The sequence below is a fragment of the Cavia porcellus genome, unplaced genomic scaffold (genome assembly GCF_034190915.1).
Source record: "Cavia porcellus strain 051 isolate PalLab524CR breed Dunkin Hartley unplaced genomic scaffold, mCavPor4.1 scaffold_15, whole genome shotgun sequence".
Taxonomy (NCBI): domain Eukaryota; kingdom Metazoa; phylum Chordata; class Mammalia; order Rodentia; family Caviidae; genus Cavia; species Cavia porcellus.
In genome coordinates, this window is record NW_026947498.1 from 59,677,912 (window position 1) to 59,697,344 (window position 19,433).

Here is a 19,433-nt window from a genome sequence, read left to right on the forward strand (position 1 = left end):
ACATGCAATAATCAGGGAAAAAACCAATTCCAATGCAAAAAATTGCAAAGTTTATTTTCTTAAATAAAATACTATATTCATATCTATACAAATAATTATTACAACCATTAAAGTGTTACATTTAACAATAAAAATTTCAAAACTTTAAACAAGAGCATGGTTCAGAATATTCACACCCTAATACAATGCATTTGTAAAAATGTCAAAATAAACAGGACCTATTCTTATTTACAACTGTAAGACAATCCTATTATACATATCTTTTCTGGATTCCATTACAAAACAAATTAATTTCCATTAGAATTATAAACCAGGTGTTTTACAGTAATAGGACACAGTGCACAGCAGATCTTGCTGGCATGGTAATAGATACAAATATACTATTGAAGCAGTAAAATTAGTTTTTTTCCTAATAACTGCCCTATGGTAAGCTCACCCAGTGTGTCTATGAATAATTTGTGAAGGTAATTATGTTCTCAGATTTTTCAACCTTTTTTTTTTAACAAAATGAAAATATATATATAGAAATAGATATAGATATATAACCTGCTGAAAGTGGAAGCAAATCTTTTCACAGTAACACAACTGCAGCATCTTAAGCAACACTGTCTGGTCCCTTTCTTCTCGGAAGATCAAGAGTTCAACTCCCCAGTAAAATTTACCACCATCGTCAAGTCCAGCGCTTCAGTGATCTCACAGGTGAAAGTGATTTTTAAGACTTCAGGACGGGAGGGTGAAAAGGTCTCAAAAAAGTGAAGAAGGGATTTAAATGAATCAGACATTAAATTACTATGAAATAGTATGGTGTATCGCTGCACACACAACCCCAAAAATAAAAGTTCATCTTCTTAAAAAAATGTATGACATCATAAATGAAGTTGTCCTCTATCACATGAAATCTCTATGATGGATTATGTAGTCATCCCAAACAACACCAATATGGATATTATGTCCAATATTTTCAATCTGACTCATGATTGTGAAGGGTCTGACTACATACGTGTGCAAGAAAGATTACAGTAGATATTTATGTGAATCTAGAAATAAAGATGCTGAATGACCACCACATACAAGCTTTGTATTTAAAAGTTTTGCTACTATTTTTTTTTTACAAGATCAGTTTCAAAGATGGCTCAGATAATGATAAGGCAACAGTGAGAAACATCAACTGTACTTGTCTTCTAGGAGGTGTTTGATTACACAGCATATACCATCCCAGTTGGTCTTTTACTGTAACAGAGGAGTGGACAAATGATATGCTCCAGTATCTGGTCTAGGGACCAGAGGCACAGTTTCAGTTAAAGTGCAGTACCAGGATAGATGCATGGGGACAGAACCAGGTCTGCATCCAACAAGGTCCTCAATGTTCCCCTCCCACAGAGTACTGGACTGCCTTATTCTACACGTGGTGGCCTCCACAGAGTCCAATGCACACATTCTCTAGGTTTTACTCTAGTAGAAACCCAACACAGGAAGAGTAGAATGCAGAATATAGTTAAATAAAAAACGACCCTTTTCTGTACAACTTTGGGAAAGCAAAAACAGTTAATACTCAGCCAAAAAGGCATCTCAAAAAGAAATTAATCTTTGCCTTTAATTGCATATCAGTATCATAAAACCATCACTCAAGGGGATTACTCCACATTGTGTAGCTAGCCATTGGCTATTATTATTCATCTCTGGTAGGTAAATTACTTCCAGGTACAGGCAGCATTTGTCTAGATAGAATTACAAAGACTTCCAGGCTCCTACGGATATTGATCCAAAGCCATTCAGTTGCCCTTCTCTTCACTGGACCATGGGGAAAAAAATAAGTCCACCAAACCAAGGAAGAGAGTCACATGGCACACTGAAATATTCTGGATCAATTCTGAACTACTGTTTTTAAATATGTTGTTGCTCCTGGCACCATAGTGGTTCCAAAGCCATAAATTATGAATTGCTGATTTGAAAGTATGATTCACTAACACAAGGTAGGCCTAATAATTGTTTCTAGACAAAGGAGTAATTATCCTGTTGAAGAAATGACCAGGTTACCTGTCACCTGTTTGACACAGAGCAAATGGAAGAAAGTAAGAGCCTAAGGATCTATATATCAAAGGAATAAAGCTGAGAAAATGCATATTAATAAATCTTTAGCCTATTTCAACGTTGAAAATTTTTTATTTTACTAAAATGTGTGTCTATACTTTTTGGAAGTTCAAGTTTCAGCCTCTCTATTAAAGGTCTAATATCAGAAGGCAAGAACAAGGCAAGTGACATAATTCTATACCTTAAGAAAGCTGATTTTGGCCGGGGATTTAGCTCAGTGGTGTAAGTGCCTGCCTGCCAAGTGTGCGGTCCTGAGTTCAATCCCTGATTCCAAAAAAAAAAAAAAAAGCTGATTTTAAGAAGTTGATCTTGGGCTGGGGCTGGGGATTTAGCTCAGCGGCATAAGCGCCTGCCTTGGAAGCAGGCAGTTGTGAGTTCGATCCCCGGTACCGATAAAAAAGACAAAAAAAAAAAAAAAAAAAAGTTGATCTCCACTGCAGTTCAACATAACTGGAATATGTGACTGGAGACTGCTGCAAAACACATTTCCTCCACTTTCACATTTCAGTTAAATTTTATAAATCATGATCTCTGTAGAAATCTCATGTCTCAGTTAGAAAAAGGATGCTACCTCTGATAGCCCAAAAATTCTTACAACAAAAACAAAAATTTCCTGCAGTGACACAAAACGTGACATCCCAAAGTAACCTATGTTTAAAAAAAAAAAAAAGAAATGGGTTTATCTCATTCACTGACATATTTAACAAACTCATTGACAAAGTCAAAATATGAAGAGAAACGAAATTTTTCACTTCATTAGAACTGTTAAATGATGAAAGGAATCAGCCACTTTCCATAACTGAGTCTGTGATCAGTAATGATGAAAGAGAAATGATTTAACCTATGACTCAAACATTTGTGGATTTCAATGTTATGAAATTATTTGGCTTATATAGTCATGTTAATGAGCAAAAAATAATACTAAATTTACTTTAAGCAAAACTTGACTGCATTTTCTGCAATTCCTTTACATCCTTGCATCCTTATGATATTGCAAGATATCACAAGATAGTTTATAACAAATTTCTTTCCCCAAAGTCATGTAGCTCTAATAAAAAAATACTGCTAGTAAGTGCTTATGCTTTTAAATCAAATAGGAGCACTATGCTGTGAACATGTACAGAGTCCAGCCCATTTACGAAATGATCTATACCACATGTATGTATCATGTCTATAAGGTAGAGCTGCATATAAGTAGAAACCCAGTTATTTGCAGATGGTCACATCTTTCGTTAGATGGCCAAGGAAGTCTTCCTGAGACTCATTCAGTATCAAAGTGTTGAATTCTTGGAAAGAAAGTTCTGAGAAAATGCAAATGCTATCTCTGCACACAGCTAAGTAGTAAATAAAGTGAATGCAAGAGAGAGAGTTGTGCGCTGCAGTATTTAAACTGAGCTTCTCAGTGAGGCATGGTGATGTATGCCAATAGTCCTAGTTAATCAGAAGGCTGAGGCAGGATGATTATTTTAGCCCAAGAGTTTGAGACCAGCTTGGGCAACACAATCAGACCTCATCTCAAAAAAAACCAAAAGAATCTCCTCTGTCAATACTTTAGCTCCAGCCATCTCTAGCAGTCTCCAGTTCTTCAGGACTCAACAGCCACTGTGATGTGCAGTGTGTGTGAGATGGAGAAACAGAACGAGAAGAGAGGGAGAATGAATGGCCAGAGGCACAGAAAACTTCCCTTCTTGAAACGGACTAGATCTTTCAAGTACAAATTAAAAGCTTAATGTTAAAGCTTAAAACTCAACAGAATTAAAAAGCAAATCATGAGTCTTGCTTTTCATGCATAACAAAGTTTTAAACTGTTATGTATATCCATCATTTTAAATAATTTATTCATGAAGCTCTCCTATTCTTCTCCACGATCTTTTTGAAGGAAAACAACATAGGTTTCTTTTGTTCACACTTTTTTTTTTGGCCCCCAGGGAGGCTGCTTTAGTTGGCAGCAGAAACAGGAGTGTTTGGTGAGAACAGTTCAAGAGGCACAAACAACCCTTGCGCTGAGTCTTTAGAAGAGGTATTCATTGGAAGTAACTGCTCTGACCAGGCCAGAGAGGCTTCCTCAGGATGGAAAAAACATGTTGGGCCCTGGGCTCACTCCTTCAACACAGTAGACAGGACAATTTATATGCATCTCTCCCATTTCATTTTTGGCAGAATAAAACTAAAAAGTCAGGTTCAACAGGTTTAAGAAAACAAGTATACATACAGCAGTTGCTTTCTTAGGTTTTCTTAAATTTTCAAAATTCAATATAAGTGTTTTTCAATTTATTATTAACATCAGAGAGGTCTTTAAAAACTCCACCCATATCAGGTTTTTCTGTTTTTTAGCAGGTTTCAATTTTCCATTTTCAGATGGCAGGCCTATTTTTTTTTCAAATTTTATTTAGTTTTTAATTAACATAAAATTGTATGTATTTATCATGTATAACACATTCTCAAATATTTATACACTGTGGAATAGTAAGAACCAGTTTATACTTTAAAATCTGTTTTCATACATACTCTCACACATTCACATACATATATACTTTTTTGAAGCACCATTTCACATCTACCATTAAGAAAAATAACAAATTCATCTTAATGTAATTCACCTCATTCTTATGAAGGGTAATAATGCAATAGACAATACCATATTTAAAATATAAATATCAGTAAATGAAAATACTGAGGGTTTAAAACTCTGTTGAAATATTTTAAAAGTAAGGCTCAAATAAATGTGTAGATTCTAAATACATTATTTACTGACAGAAAAGAAAGAATACTAAACCAAACTCAACTGAAGGCTGGGGATATAAGTCAGAGCTGTAGTGCTTACCTAGTGTAAGTTCAACACCCAACATCGGGGAACAACAAAGCCAAAAAACTCAACTGGTAAAACACCACTCTTTAACTGAACTCATGAAAAACTCTACTGTATAACTACTTTTTATTCTTAGGGGCTGATGCAAACTGCAAGTACAAAAATGAAAAATATTTATGTACTTTACTTTTCAGGTCTATTTTTAAGGCTAACTGTCTAAGGAAGACTGTTGCTTTAAAGGATCTTGGCACATTCAAGGAAAATGTGATTCCTTACTTTGAAGAATAATTCATGGAATTCAGATATTTTATGAAAATTATAATTAAGAAAAAAAGCCTCTATCTAAACCAACCCTGGGGAATGAAGGCTGATTAAACAACCCATTTATTTGCCAATACTTGGCTCTAGTGAGGATATTTAATTGACATCAATTTAACACTGACCATAGTATAAAAGTTGTTTTAGATGTTATTAGCCAGCATCTCACTACGCATCACTGTGTCTTACCAAGTTGCCCATATTTTTAGACAGCAACTCAGCTACCTCAAGTACTTTAAAAATTATCAATAATCAAGTTTCAAATCTCAGCTCCTTCCTTCTACCCAGCACATTGCCAAGATGATCTTCCTTAACCTCCAACTGATTAATAGTCAGAGACTATAAAATTACAAATCAAATATGGAAATGTAAATCTACTTCAAAGATTAAAAAAAGTACATTGTGCAGTTAAAAATTAAAGCTAACTTGTATTTGACAAGCTAACATCTCTGACATGGCCTCTCTAGCATTCAGAAGATAACTGAAAATTGATTATACAAACACAAAGAGGAAAAAAAAGCACAAAGACATACATACACAACCCTCTCTTTGTGTACATATAAGCATGTGAGCACACACAAGTACATTTGTAACCTCACCTAATACCATTACATGTACTTATCTACTTAGACAGCTGAACTGCAATCATGACCTAAAATATGGCTTATGTTATGGGCAGGTCGGTTTGAGGACTGCTTGGAAGAGTCAGAGGCAGAAGAGTTTGCTATTGTAAGCAAAGGTGACATTGCTGAGCCATCGGGAAGAGCAGTTGCTATTTCCGGAAACAAGGATGTCATATTAAAGTTAGATAAGTGAGAGTTGGTCATGTGCATTGGTGGCATATCAGGCAGAAGAGGAAAACTTGGCTGAGCAAAGCCAACAGGTCTGGGAGGAGATAGAATAGATCCAAATCGGTTATTTAAACTTCCACTGTTTACTTTCTCTGTGGTGGGATTTGAGAACATCTGGTTCGAAAAGTAGGGGATTGAAATATCATTGGACAGCGTAGGATGAGCAGGAGAATATGGGGGATAGAAAGAGGGTAGAGTATTTTGGGGATCTACTGGGATGAGGGCTGGAGTTCGAGTGGCACTAGGCTGAGTGACCTGTGGAATGAAAGAAGTATTAGCATTTATTGGTGGGTTCATGCCACCCTCAGGAATAAAAGGAAAACCAAAATTTTGGGATAATGAATGCTGGTCAGGACCTGAATTATCATTAGGTACTTGCGGACTGTCAGGCATGAAGCGAACAATACTTCCTCTCTTCTCTGTAGCAGGCTGTTGACGTCCAAGAATCATACTGCCACTAGTAGAGAGAGGAAGATGGGGAAGACTTGGATCAAAGACATTACTATGTCTTTGGTTTCCGGAACGATTCCTTTCAGGCTGACGAATTTTGGAACTACCACTGTCTTGTAAGGGATGTCTCGATCTTTGGGGAACTGAAGTATTAGCTTGACGTACAGGAGGCCCTTGCTCAGCATTTCCATGAGACACAGATGGATGTGGCAGAGCTGGCCTTGCAACCCCATGCATGTTCGTTGTGACAGGAGGGTTCATGTGGCCCTTAGTCCCATGACTGTCAGTAATCCTCATGGGGTTAGATTTCTGTACAGAAACATTGGGACTTGTGTTTCGACCTTGAATATCTCCTGAAGAAGAAGAACTTGAAAAGGGAATATTCAAGGTACTATTCCTGGTGTTAATTGCACCTAAAGACATATCACAACTTTCTCGATTCTGACTCTCACTATCTCTTCTAATATGGATACTTTCATGAGTTGGGGGACAATTATATTCAACTGCAGAGGATGGACCACACTGTGTATTCCTCTGATGTTCTGAGAGTGATCTCTGGCTCCCAATGACCTGATCACCAAGGTGAGGGGCAAGCAAACTCTGCATGAAACTTTGGTGACATGTATTTTCACTGTCCCTTGGCGGGATAGCATTTCCCGTTGGGATGCTCTGAACTGGTGGGTAAGGTAATCTCTTTTGACGGTCAATTGGTGGTGGCCCAGTGTTTTGGCTAATTCGAAAAGCCTGGGACTGCATACTCCTCAATGATGATACAGAGTTACCTATTTCATTATTTCTTGAAGACTGTACTTCAAAATTACTCTGGGGCTGCTGACTGGCTCCACTTGGTTTAAATGTCTGACAATCAGAAAGGCGGATATCTGAGGCAACAGTATGGTCTATACGACCCTGCATATTATGAATTGCCAAGCTCTTATTTCTGGGAACATCAAGATAGCTTCTCATTTCAAGCTGATCTGACACCCTGGAACCTTGAATTGGTATACCCATTCTCTGCTCTGAATTAGAAGATGTCTTTCCAATGAGTGCCTCAGCAGAGTAACTTGAAACTCGATTTCTCTCTGTCCTATGTGGAGTACAAGTCATGTCTGAAGATCTAGTCACAATACTTGGCTGGGACACCATCTGCTGCTCTAAGCCCCTGGATGTCAAAAGCCTCTGCATTGGATTATGCCCAGATACATGTTCAGAAGAGACCCCTGAACCTTGCTGTCTGCTTCCAACATCCTGCTGCTGGTGCATAATCTCTTGATTGAGATGGTTCTGGGGGTGGCTGTGGTGATTCCGACTAGTTGAAGGGTTTTCACAGCTCTTCTCGGGCTGGGAACTTGCAAAGTGTTGCTGTATCTGCTGCTGCATCTGTTGATGGTGGGGATGTGGCTGACCACTCTTGGTTCGGGATTGGTCAGTTGCATGGTGCTTTGGTTGTAGGGAAAGCTGAGAGCTCTGAGTCCCCTGAACAAGATTCCTCTTTTTCTGCATCTGAACTTCCTGCTGTAGAGTTCGCTGTTGGTGTACATTATGGGGCTGGGAGTGGACAGCATTCTCTGCATGAGGCACGTGATGTTGCAGCTGATACAGATGATGTCTCTCTCTTAACTGTCCGGCTTGCTGCTGTTGCTGCTGCTTAATGTAGAGATGGTTACTGTGAAGGTGAGATACCCCTTGAGGGGGAACGTGCTGCTGCAGGGCCTGCAGATGTTGACTTGCCTGAGTTTGCTGCTGCTCAGCAACTGAAGGCTGAGAACTACACTGAACTTCTGTTTGCCTCAATGCAGAGGTCACAAAGTTGTTACCAGGTGGAAACAATCGTGTAAGGCCATCTCCATGTGCTGGATTGCTAACAGGCACAACTGAGTTTGAAGAGTTGGGAGGGATCTGACTAACCATCATTTGAGCTTGGTCAGAAATGCTATCTGGAGTTCGACTCATCAGGGACATATTTTCAAGCCTGAGAGGGGTTGGCTGACAATGCTTTTGACGCTTAGCAGATGACAGTAGCAGATCATCCTGGACAGCACGCTTGGTAGAATCTTTACGGTTTTCATGATTTGGTTTTAAAAGGGGCTCTTGAATCTGTGAATTTGGTATGGTACTAGCCATAGTATTTAGCTGTTCTTGGGGATATTCTGTCATCAGAGATGGCCCAGGAGGCTGGCTGCCATAGGAGCTAGATGAAACAGTCAGATTCACTGTCGTAGGAACAGTTGTTTGGTCTGAAGTTTGGGATAAACCTGTACAACTGACCAGAGGATGAGTGATGCTGCTTTGGTGGATAAGATTATTCACACTTAAACTGGTGAGGCTTGGTGGCTGAGAAGAAGCAGTCTGCAAGGAGGCATTTGATGTTTTAATTCCTAGAGAACAACTTGGTTTTTGAAGGGGTCTTTCCCCTGTCACTTCAACTGAATCCTGAGAGTTATATTCACTTGCTGTTGTTTCTCCCTGTCCTGTGTCAGTCTCTTTAGGGATGTGTGATTTGAAAGGTTGGTCTCCCTCCAAAGATGATTCTTCAGAAGACTTTGAAGTAACCTCTCTCATATCAGCCTGGATGCCAGCTCTTCCCTTCTCGATGTTCTCCTGGTCAAAAATAGCTCTTGCTGCAAGAGCTACTATATCAGTTTGCTCTACAAAGGTACAGCTGTCACATGTGTTAGTTGTTGTAGTGCTGGTCACATCTTCTCTAGTTGTTTCAGGAAGCATGGATGCCACTGAGAAGCTACGACTACTGCCAGAGCTGGTTGACATGGGAGAGTCAGCCTGCCTGGCAAGGAGAGAACCATTCATAACTTCCTGATCAGGGAGGCAGGAATGCTGCTGTGGTGGATCACTGTCTTCACTGTTCACCAGTAATAATTCCTGTTTAGGATGTAAATCCACAGTGGAATCAACTACCTTAGAATTTTCTGAAGAAAAGTCAGGATGATCAATTTGTACCGAAAGAGACAATTTCTGAGGGTCCTTTTCTTTAGCAAGATCAGACAGCAATGTAGTTAAACCTTGCCCCTTTAAGAGCCCTGCAGCTCGCATTGTATCTGATGAACTTTGCTCAATCCTGCAAGGTTCTGTGATGATTTCTACCTCAGAAACACAGTCCGTATTTGTAGTGCTTGTGGTGGATGACAAACCAGAAACCTGAGAAACCAAAACCTGGGAATCACCTGGAGATGGAATTAATGCATTGGCTGAAGTGCAGGACTTGGTAGCATCTGACAATGCTAAACTAGTTGGTGGTCTATCCTGAGATGTCTCTTGTTCCAAAATGGGCACAGAATCTTTGGATTTTTCTGGGGATGCTGCAAAATGTTCACTTGTTACAGATTCTTGGCAGGGTGAGCTAGATGCTTCTGCTGACTTAGATTTGGACACCGATTCAGGCATTACTGTTTCAGAATTTAGAACATCCAAAGAATGTGAAGCAGAAACACTAACATTATTTGCTTCGGACACAGTGACAGATGGTAGAACAACAGGAAGGCTTTCCAGCAGTCCATCGTGACATGGTGGCTCTACGGAGCCTTCAGGTCTGGGGCGGTCTAACTTGCCTACTTCTCTGACTGGATTCAGGGGACACGCCGGTTTGCTAGCTGCTAAGTGTTTCTTGGCACCTGGCTTCTTAGTTAACCTTTTTGACTTCATGGCTGGCGGCAAACAAGCAGTAGTGTTTACTGAAGTAGTCACAAGACTGTAAGTACTGGGTAGAGTGGCTGAATTATCTGTTGTCATGGGAGGTGCTATACCTGCTGTTAATGAAACACAGTTAGCAGGGCTGGTTTGACTATTTGCAGCAGTTTGAGGATTGGCAGAGGGACTAATAGACAGGTGTACACAGCTTTGCCCAGCCATCTGTGATATGCTTTGATTGAGGCTGGCCAAAGCACCAAATGTATTCAGGGCAACGTTAGTATTTGGATCTTCGCTGGTGGTGGGTTGAATAATTTGCATAGGGGTTTGACTTGTAGTTGCTGATGAAGACATCACAGGCTGCAAAGCAAAGAGCTGTCCATTTAAAGAGATGGTCTGAGGCTGTTGTTGGTTTGACATGGTAACAGAAAAAGTCTGGGTTGAACTAGATGTTGATAAAGATGAAGGTCTTGGTAATATGTGGACAAGATGCTTTCCTCCAAAAGTCTGTGGGGTAGAAACATTTTGCACTGAATTACTAGAGCCTACTATAGCACTGGCTCCATTGACAGGGAGTCGAACAGAACCAGGAGGTGGAGCAGAAAGGAGTGACAACGGATTCTGATTAGCTGCCTGTATGATGACTATCTGTTGCCCTACTGTTTGGTTTGGAACCTCTGCCCTCATCACTGTTGGGCAGGGGGTGGTGCTGGGTGGCTGAAGAATGATAACGTTTTGATTAGCTGAAGCTCCATTAACAGCTGGTGCAACTGGCTGAGCCATCTGAATCACCTGCATTGCTGAATTCAGTGGAAGGAGATTTTTTGGAGGTTGAGATTTAACTTGTGGCTGGGAAATTAGCGGCTGCATAGGTAAAGGTGGACAAGAAGGCAACGTAACAACTACTTGCTCAACTGGCTGTCCATCTGCGGGAAGGGAATTATTTAAACTGATGCCTGTGGTCACATGTCTACTGTGGTTGCTTGTGGTGGGGCTAGTACCACACTCACTCAACACTGGAGTCACAGTGGAAGATGGTGTCTGGCTTAAGGGCTGAATAGTGTTTCCTGCCAGTTGCAAAGTAGTCCACGTTGTCTGTGTGTTTCCAGCTGAAGATATTCGGGTAAGGCTGTTAATGTTTTTCAAATCTGAAGCACTAGCACTTGAAGAAGGCAAAGAACAAGAAAGAGTCCAACTACTGTCCAAAGGATTTGTGGAAAGTGTGCTTACTGGACTAGTGGTCTTCCCTACTCCAGGGACAGAAGATGCCACCACTGTGGTTATATTTGTTGAGTCTGTGCACTTGCTAATGCTCAGTGGAGAAGGATTTCCTGCAGGTTTGGGAGGCTGGGACCAGACTGTTGTGGTAACTGAAACAACAAAGGTATTTTGCAAATCACCTCTGCAGTTCTGAAGGCTCAAACAGGACTTGGTTCCACAGTGTACCTTAGTGGCAGTGGCTGAGGAGCTGGAGGAGACATTTGTGAGACAGGGGGATGTCTTCTTTACTAATTTGGTGCTGTCTAACCCACTGTTATTTTCAGAAGAATTCTGATCATTTGGACATGTGTGTGAGGAAGGATGCTGATGAGGTTCAGGACCAACTGTTACAGCAATCAGTGAGCCTCCGGTGGCACCGAGCACACTTGCTTCACTTTCAGAGGTGGGAAGCTCAAGAATATTTTGAGCAGAAATGGTAGCAGGAAGACAAAGAGGAACAGGTTGATTGGCAGCCAATGCAGAAACTGTGGTCTGATGCCATGGCTTGTTTTCAGAAGGGTAAATTCCAGAAATAGACACAGGAGTCACAAGATTGCAAGTTCTCTGTACTGGCACCACATTGGCTGTTTGCTTCTGTAAATTATGACCAACATTAAAGGTTATACCCTGAACCGTTGTTCCTTGACTGTTTCCACCAGGCTGACTCCCATTGGAATAAACAATGATATTTTTCTGAACCTGGTCACTTGGAATAACAACAGATACCTTTGAGTTTTTAAGGTTTCCTTTCCAGTGGATTGTGGGGTCATCATATAAGCATATGTCATTTGCTTTCAGTAATTCAATATAGCGGCCATTTTCTTTTTGGATTTCTTCCAGTTGTTTCCGTAGCTTTTTAATTTCTTCAGCTATAATATTAAAAATAGAAAGTTAAAAACACTGGTGCAAGTCAATGTAAAAGTGTGAAAAAGAGCTACACACTAAAATACTGAATTCTAATACTACATTCCAAATACTTCAATTGAGAATCTTCAGAACTTTGCTAATACACGTTTCTTCTTCTCTTTAGAATGTTATTTCAAACAGCTATCCCATCCTATTAAAAGTACACATTTTTAAAGGCCAAACACTAGAAACTCATTCACAATGCAGAAATCTCAAAATATCCAATTCAAAAATTTCTGACAGCGCAGTTACACTGATGAAGCAAGGGAAGACATACTAACATCATGGTAATATACTGGGAAAAATAACACTAAATATTCTTATAATGCCACTTAAATGCTGTGACAGCTAACATGACTTGCAGTGGTAACAGACTATCTCATAAATGGTTTTAGTTTCTATTTTATACTTTGAAACAATGGAGACTGAAAGGAATGAGAATACGTCAGCTGTTAAGTTCATGGAGTACCAAAGAAATATTGACAATGGATCTGCAGTTTCCCTTGCTAGGGCCAAGACAGATACACTGCTGAGCAACGAAGGTCTACAACAGCCGTCTCTCCTGCTTTTGTTTTTCCCTCTCCTTACTATGGAGGCAACTTTGGCTGATGATATTTATACTCTGCAACCCCTTACATCCTCATCTGCCTGGCCATAATAGCAGATATTCTCACCCCTACCTCATCAAAGGTAGCCTGAAATGAAAGCTCCATTCAACAAGGATGAGCTGAAACTAATGACAGATCATTTTTCTTAGATTTTTAAATAAAGAGACAAAAGATGTCAGTTGGTATTAAAAGTTAAAGGTCAATCATTATGAATCAAATAGTAATGATCTTTGCTCTCATTGAACACTTACTGATGCTTTCACTCATTATGTCACTCGATGATAATGATAATCACTAACATTTATCAAGTATTTACTATGTGCTAGGCTTTAGTCTAAATGCTTTATCTATAACTGCTCTTTTAATCTTCATAAGAACCACAAGATGGGGGCTGTCAGTATCATTATCTTTGCAGAAAATGGGCTCAGAGTATTTATGTAATTTGCCTAAAATCAGCCAGGTAGATACTATAATTGCCTTCACTTAGGGATAAGGAAACCTGAGGCACAGAGAGGTTATATAACTGGCCAAAAGGTACTTAGTGCAAAAACGAAGCTGAGACTCAGGAGCAGGTGGGCCTGACTCCAAGGCCACTGCTTTGACCCTACACAGGACCATCATGTGGAGAATGAAGAAGAAGCCACTTGGATACAAACAGAGGATACAGCAAGTCACACAAAAAGAAGCAGTGATACAATAATGGAAGAGATGACACTGTATCCAAGCTTAAGCTGCTTCAGTGTTGGCCCCAACCCCTGGCCTAGCTACTCAGCTTTTTCTAAATCCCATATACCTGGTATTTTTGCAATACTTTCCACTTTCCCTAAGTCACTTGGCTGCCTTAGCCTCTGCGCTTTGAACTCAAAGGAGCCTTCATTAGAAAACACTGGCTTTGCCATCGCTTTGTGAAGTGTCTCACAACAGCTGCCAAACAAATATTCTTGTATCTATCTGATTGCTCAATTTAAAGGCCTGGGCCATAAAACATAACTAACTTAGAGGAGAGCGAGCTGTTATTTAGCTAAATTAAACAGAGAATTCTGAATGCTGACCTCATAGATATGCTTTCAAATATCCTTCCAAACCATTAAAAGAAACATAGCCCAGCTCTGTCCCTATCTTAGTGAGTTCTGCCTTGCTTCTCTCCTTTTAAGGTGGCCTACTGAGCTGTCATAGGAAATTTTCTCTGAGAGCCATAAATAAAGGTCTACCATCTCAGCTTTATACTTGCCTGGGATATTTTTCTTTTCATTGTCTCTCCAGTGCTGAAAACAGAACTCATTTAACAGCATTAAAATAAAAGCCTCCTCTATCAAAAAATCATACAATTTGATGCATACATTATATCAATGTAAATAATTACAAAATAAACATTGTTGGCCTTTTGAGTTATTGGCAGGCACAGACCTATCCTGTTTTTAAATGACATTGAGAACTCCTCCCTATATCCTAGTATGGGATTTTCCACGCTGTAAGATCCAATTGGAATAAAAGAGATTTAGTATTAGTACCATGAGTTAGGTGAACATGAAGTATAAAAAAGAGTTCAAAGTCAAAATTATGAATGCATTTGCTCACAGAGGCAGAAAGGAGTTAAACTACAATGATTTTATTTGTAAAATAAATAGATCCCTTGAATGTAGGGTCTTAGTAATGTCTTTGTGGTGGGAAACCTACTATATCCTAAAGTAAGTTGCCTGATCACTCAAGGCCTACACACTTAAACAATAAAAAGTATGAATCTCAAGTTTTCTTTACCTTGCTCATTGTTTCCTCCATTCAACAGGAGTTCATCATTCTGCCTTTTTAATTCTGTTATATATTTAAAGGCTTGGTCCAGGATCATATTCTTGCTCTGCCAAAGAAAACCATTTAAAAGTTTCATTAAATGGTAAGAACTTGCTAAAGAAATTTAAGAGATTTGGGTTTATTTCATACGTGTGATATGTAACTTTTCAAACTTTAAAATGTGCACTTCAGTTCATTTTCCATTACTAAATACTGATTGGGCATTCAATACATTGGGCTCTGTTTGAGCCACTGGAATATAGTTGTAAAACAGACCAAGTACAGGTCTTTGAAGAATATAAATATACCTGTATATGTAAAATAATTAATGACAGTTACCTATACATACACAAAAATTAGTACAAAGAATAATAAACTAAGTGGGCTGGGGATTTAGCTCAGTGGCAAGTACCTCCCTTGCAAGTGTGTGGTTGTGAGTTCAATCCCCAGTACCAAAAAATAAAAAAAAGAAAAGAAAAATAAACCAGGGTAAAGCGGGGGGGGGGGGGGGGGCGCGCCCTGGAGTGATGGTATAGCTTTCTCTGCACTATGGACTAGTTGTGTCGCCCCCCCCCCGCCCATCAAATGTGTATGTTGAAATCCTAATCCCCAATGTAATAACATTTGGAGTTGGGGTCTTGAAAGGTCAAAACATCTATCTCAAGGGTGCATCCCTCACAAATATGATTAGTGGCCTTATAAAGCGACAAATGATCTCACTGTTCATCAGGCGAGGAACTTCCCAAACCCTAGGACCATAAGAAATAAATTTTTGCTGTTTAAGTTCCTCATTTGATGGTGTTTTGGCTCTAGAGGTCTGAACTAGGACCCTCTATTAGAATGTTTTGGTATAGAAATTTCTGGAAACACTTCTCTGTATAAGCCGCTACCTAAGCAAGAACCTAAAGGAAGTAACAATGTCACAGCCTGCCTATATCTAGAGGAAAAGATGCAGGCATCAAGATCAGAAGGCAAAAAACCTTAGATAGAGCTGGGCCTGGTAGGAAGAGGACTGTAAGGTGGTGAGCAGGGCTACAGTGATGGGTATCAGAAAGAATGATAGGAAAACAAGCCGGAAGAGGGCCTTCAAGACCATGCAAAGACTTTACATTTTCATATTTCAGTATTATTCTCTATTTGTTAACCAAAACTATATATTATCCTATATAAGTTGAGAAAGAAATGTCACTTGATTGAGTTTTGGTGTCATGCCCAGTGTATTCCATTTCCTCAACAAGACTATTGTATGCCAAGTCATTCCTTTATTCTTAATAGACATTAAATATAATATGCCATATAACTAAGTAATATGAAGGGTTATATACCAAAAGGTAACTTTCCTTTTGCTTTAACTCTCCAGATCTTGTTCCAAGGCTATCAACCTAAGGTTACTTGAATATTCTTCCAGAAATATTCTAGGCTGACACATACCTGTATATATCTTTTTTTAAAAATTCAGGTAGCAGATACTATAAATAGCATGTTATACTGTTTTATTTATTTATTTATTTTTGTACCATTTTATTTAAACTTAAAGTTTAATAAGACACTTTCACGCAGCACTTAGAAGTCTATCTTATTCTCTTGAATGGTTATATTTACTTATTATTACTATTAGACATTTGACCTATTTAACAGTCATTTCTGGTTTTGTTTTTGGTACATGTGGCAATGAATAGTTAACTTCTATGTCATCAGGTATATTATTAAATAAATCCAGTACTTTACATGTACCTCTTTTCATGTAGGAATCACTATAATATAATACTTTGGAAGAGCCTGGTAATAGCCAGCCCTTGTCTGTTTCCTGTAGACAGGAGCTAGAAAATATAACAATAGTGAAGAAAAACTTTAAAACTGCTCTGCTTCTGGAAGCCATCTACTGACTTCTTTGCACATTCTAGGACACCTAAGAAGTGAAATGGTTATGGTGTCCTGTCTTCAGAAAAACTTAGAGGAATGAATCCCAAAAGAGCAGGAAAAAAATCCCAAGAGCATGAAAATAAAATTGTACTGGGTGGCAGGAAAATAAAATTTTAATCCAGTATTTCCTAAGCCACTACTCCACATTATGGTATGGAAAAATAAGAACAAACCAGAATACTTTTATAGAAATCTCAGTCCACACAGTAGGGGAAAATGAAAAGAAGCTGAAGTGTAAATCCTTGCCAGGGAAGATAATGTTGAAAACAAGTTGTGTTGGCCTTCCAAAATCCTAGAAAGTTTCAGCGCTGGGAAGCATCAGCTGCTACAGAAGGTGAGGTGAGGTACTCACTGAAAGACTCTCACTAAAACAGTAATATACAGGAACCTCATCTCCACGTACATATCCTTTGCAGCTGGACGATTTCACTTTTCTGCCTCAACCACAGGAAACAAGTCCATTTTCTGTGAAATCTGAACCAGAGTATTCAACCTCAGGGATACTTGACACAAAGAGGACAAGAGGCTTGTGAGTGAAAACTGTGTAAAGAAAAACTTCACCTACGGAAGTATGAAGACTCTGGTCCCCAGCCATGACCTAGCACAAACAAAGGTTACGAGAAAATAAACTCAACTCCTCCCTGCACCACTGTTACTCCCAGGTAAGATACTGGTAGATGATTGACTCTAAATTCCTCCTGTGTGGAAAAAGAAATAAATACAGGGACTATTTAGTATGAGATAGAGAAAAGTAAAAAAAGAACCATCGTTAACATGGATGAACCTAAACATTTCTATAATTTGGTAAAGCTTACAGTGAAGAGTTTTGTGTACGCCACAATCTCATGTGTTGGCCATTGTACGTAAACCAAACCTAGGGTGCAATCTTCAAAGTCAGGTAAATGGTTTTAAAATGATGCTTACTGAATATTGTTCTCTTGTAACTATGTGCATGTTACATTTGTCTTAAAAAACTACATGTAATGAAAAGTGAGAAATTCAATTTGAATAGAAGTGGGTTTTTTTTTCCTAATTTGTCTCTACAACCAAACTCAACAACAGCACCTTTTGGCAGAATCCACGAGGGAGATGTACCTAATAACAGCACCTAATAACAGTATAGTGGTGGCTGTTAGATGAACTGCTCAGCAGCAAGCTACTGTAGGAAACCAGTACATAGCAGTGACATCATTTGCTTTGTGTGTTCTATAATATAACCAGCATTCCAAGGAATACCTGTCGGGGCTAGGGATACAGCTCAGAGACACAAACGCATGTCTGGCAAGCACAAGGTCCTGAGTTCAATTCCCAGTATCAGGGGAAAAAAAAGTAATTAGCATGTTCACTGCCAAGGAATACCTGACAATTTACAAGCAGGAAGTCAGTTTCTACAGACTGCATTTGTTTGCTCAATTCCCAGGGTCTGTTAAACAATACTACCTGGGAATCCCAGTGCTTGCCTGATTACAATCCCCTTGGATTAGCAAGTCTTGGGAACACAAAGGGGCATTTCAGGGACATGATGCTAGGAATTCTGACATGATACAACTAGAGTAAATACACAGCATCAAAAAATGTCTTAGAAAATCTTGTTCTTCAAACTGACCTGTCTTCTTTCTCTGGGAATGACCGAACAAGGATTAGAAAGAGGATTTTTTTTCCAGTTTACACAGTACTGCTTTCTTTCAATAGGTAACACTGAATAGCTAAATAATGTAAAAATACTTACTAGATGTCATCCAAAGAATTCTGCTATGCATCACAAAGTAAAATGTATCACTGCAGTATGCAATAGATATTTATCCACCAGGAACTCGATGTTATAAATTTTAATTTCTAGGGAATGATAATGTAGAAAATCTCTATCTAGACAGAATATCAAACTTTGAAAAACGAAGCTTTAAAAAAAATCCTCATGTAGCAGGGAACAAAAATAATCACTCTAAGCACCAAATCAATTTAGGGAATTGTCTATTCACAGTAATGATGAAAATAAGAGGGGATTCTTACCTGCTTCAGGGCAGGGGAACAGGGAATCAGCTCTCCTATCCTGTTTATCCCAGCATTGATTTTCTTCTTTCTATGCCTCTCCACTAAATAGGGGAAAAAATCTATTTATTAAATCTTAATACTGTGCCAAAGTACCCCATTTTCCCTTGGCAAAGAAATGGCAGGTAACAAAATCACTAAGAAATATTTATCAAATAGTATCTACAAAAGACAAGTGACTATACTAAGTAAATAAAATTTCTAAGAATTTAATATTTTAAGTCTTTAATATTATAAAATGCAACACCTTCATTAGCATTGTAAATATCATATATAATTATACATCAAATATTTTATAGAAATTATCATATATTCATGTAGAATATCATCTATAATATATGTCATCTACAATAATACATTCAAATTATAAAAAACAGGAATGAAGCTGGACATGGTGGCATACTCCTGTAATCCCAGCACTCAGGAAGCTGAGGCAGGAGGATCGTTGCAAGTTGGAGACTAGCCTGGGCTATAAAGTGAGCCCAGGGCCAGCCTAAACTGCACAGTTAGACCCTGTCTCAAACAGACCAAAAAAAAAAAGGAATGAATAATACTCCATTACTATTAGGCCATCATTCCAGTATACTTTAAGTAACTATTAAAAGTTTTAATAATTAAATTTTTAAAAAAACACCAGCAAGCTGCACAAGGTGGCCCATACAGAGGCCAGACATATAGCTCAGCAGCACAGCACCTGCCTGGTAAGCACAAGGTCCCGAGTTTGATTCTCAGTAC

At 38.9% G+C, this 19,433-nt stretch overlaps 1 protein-coding gene across 5 annotated transcripts in view; it reads right to left on the minus strand.

The window, feature by feature from the left end:
• Nucleotides 1-27: 27 nt before the first annotated feature.
• Nucleotides 28-19,433, minus strand: part of Usf3 (upstream transcription factor family member 3) — a 93,604-nt gene continuing 74,198 nt past the window's right edge. For all 5 annotated transcript variants that reach the window (XM_013151784.3, XM_063224986.1, XM_013151782.3 and 2 more), the window contains 3 exons: nucleotides 18,660-18,742; nucleotides 14,697-14,793; nucleotides 28-12,293 (listed from right to left, as the gene is read on the minus strand). In XM_013151784.3, coding sequence (XP_013007238.1) covers nucleotides 5,845-12,293; nucleotides 14,697-14,793; nucleotides 18,660-18,742 — 6,629 coding nt within the window. In that variant the 3' untranslated portion in view covers nucleotides 28-5,844. The remainder of the gene's footprint in view (nucleotides 12,294-14,696; nucleotides 14,794-18,659; nucleotides 18,743-19,433) is intronic.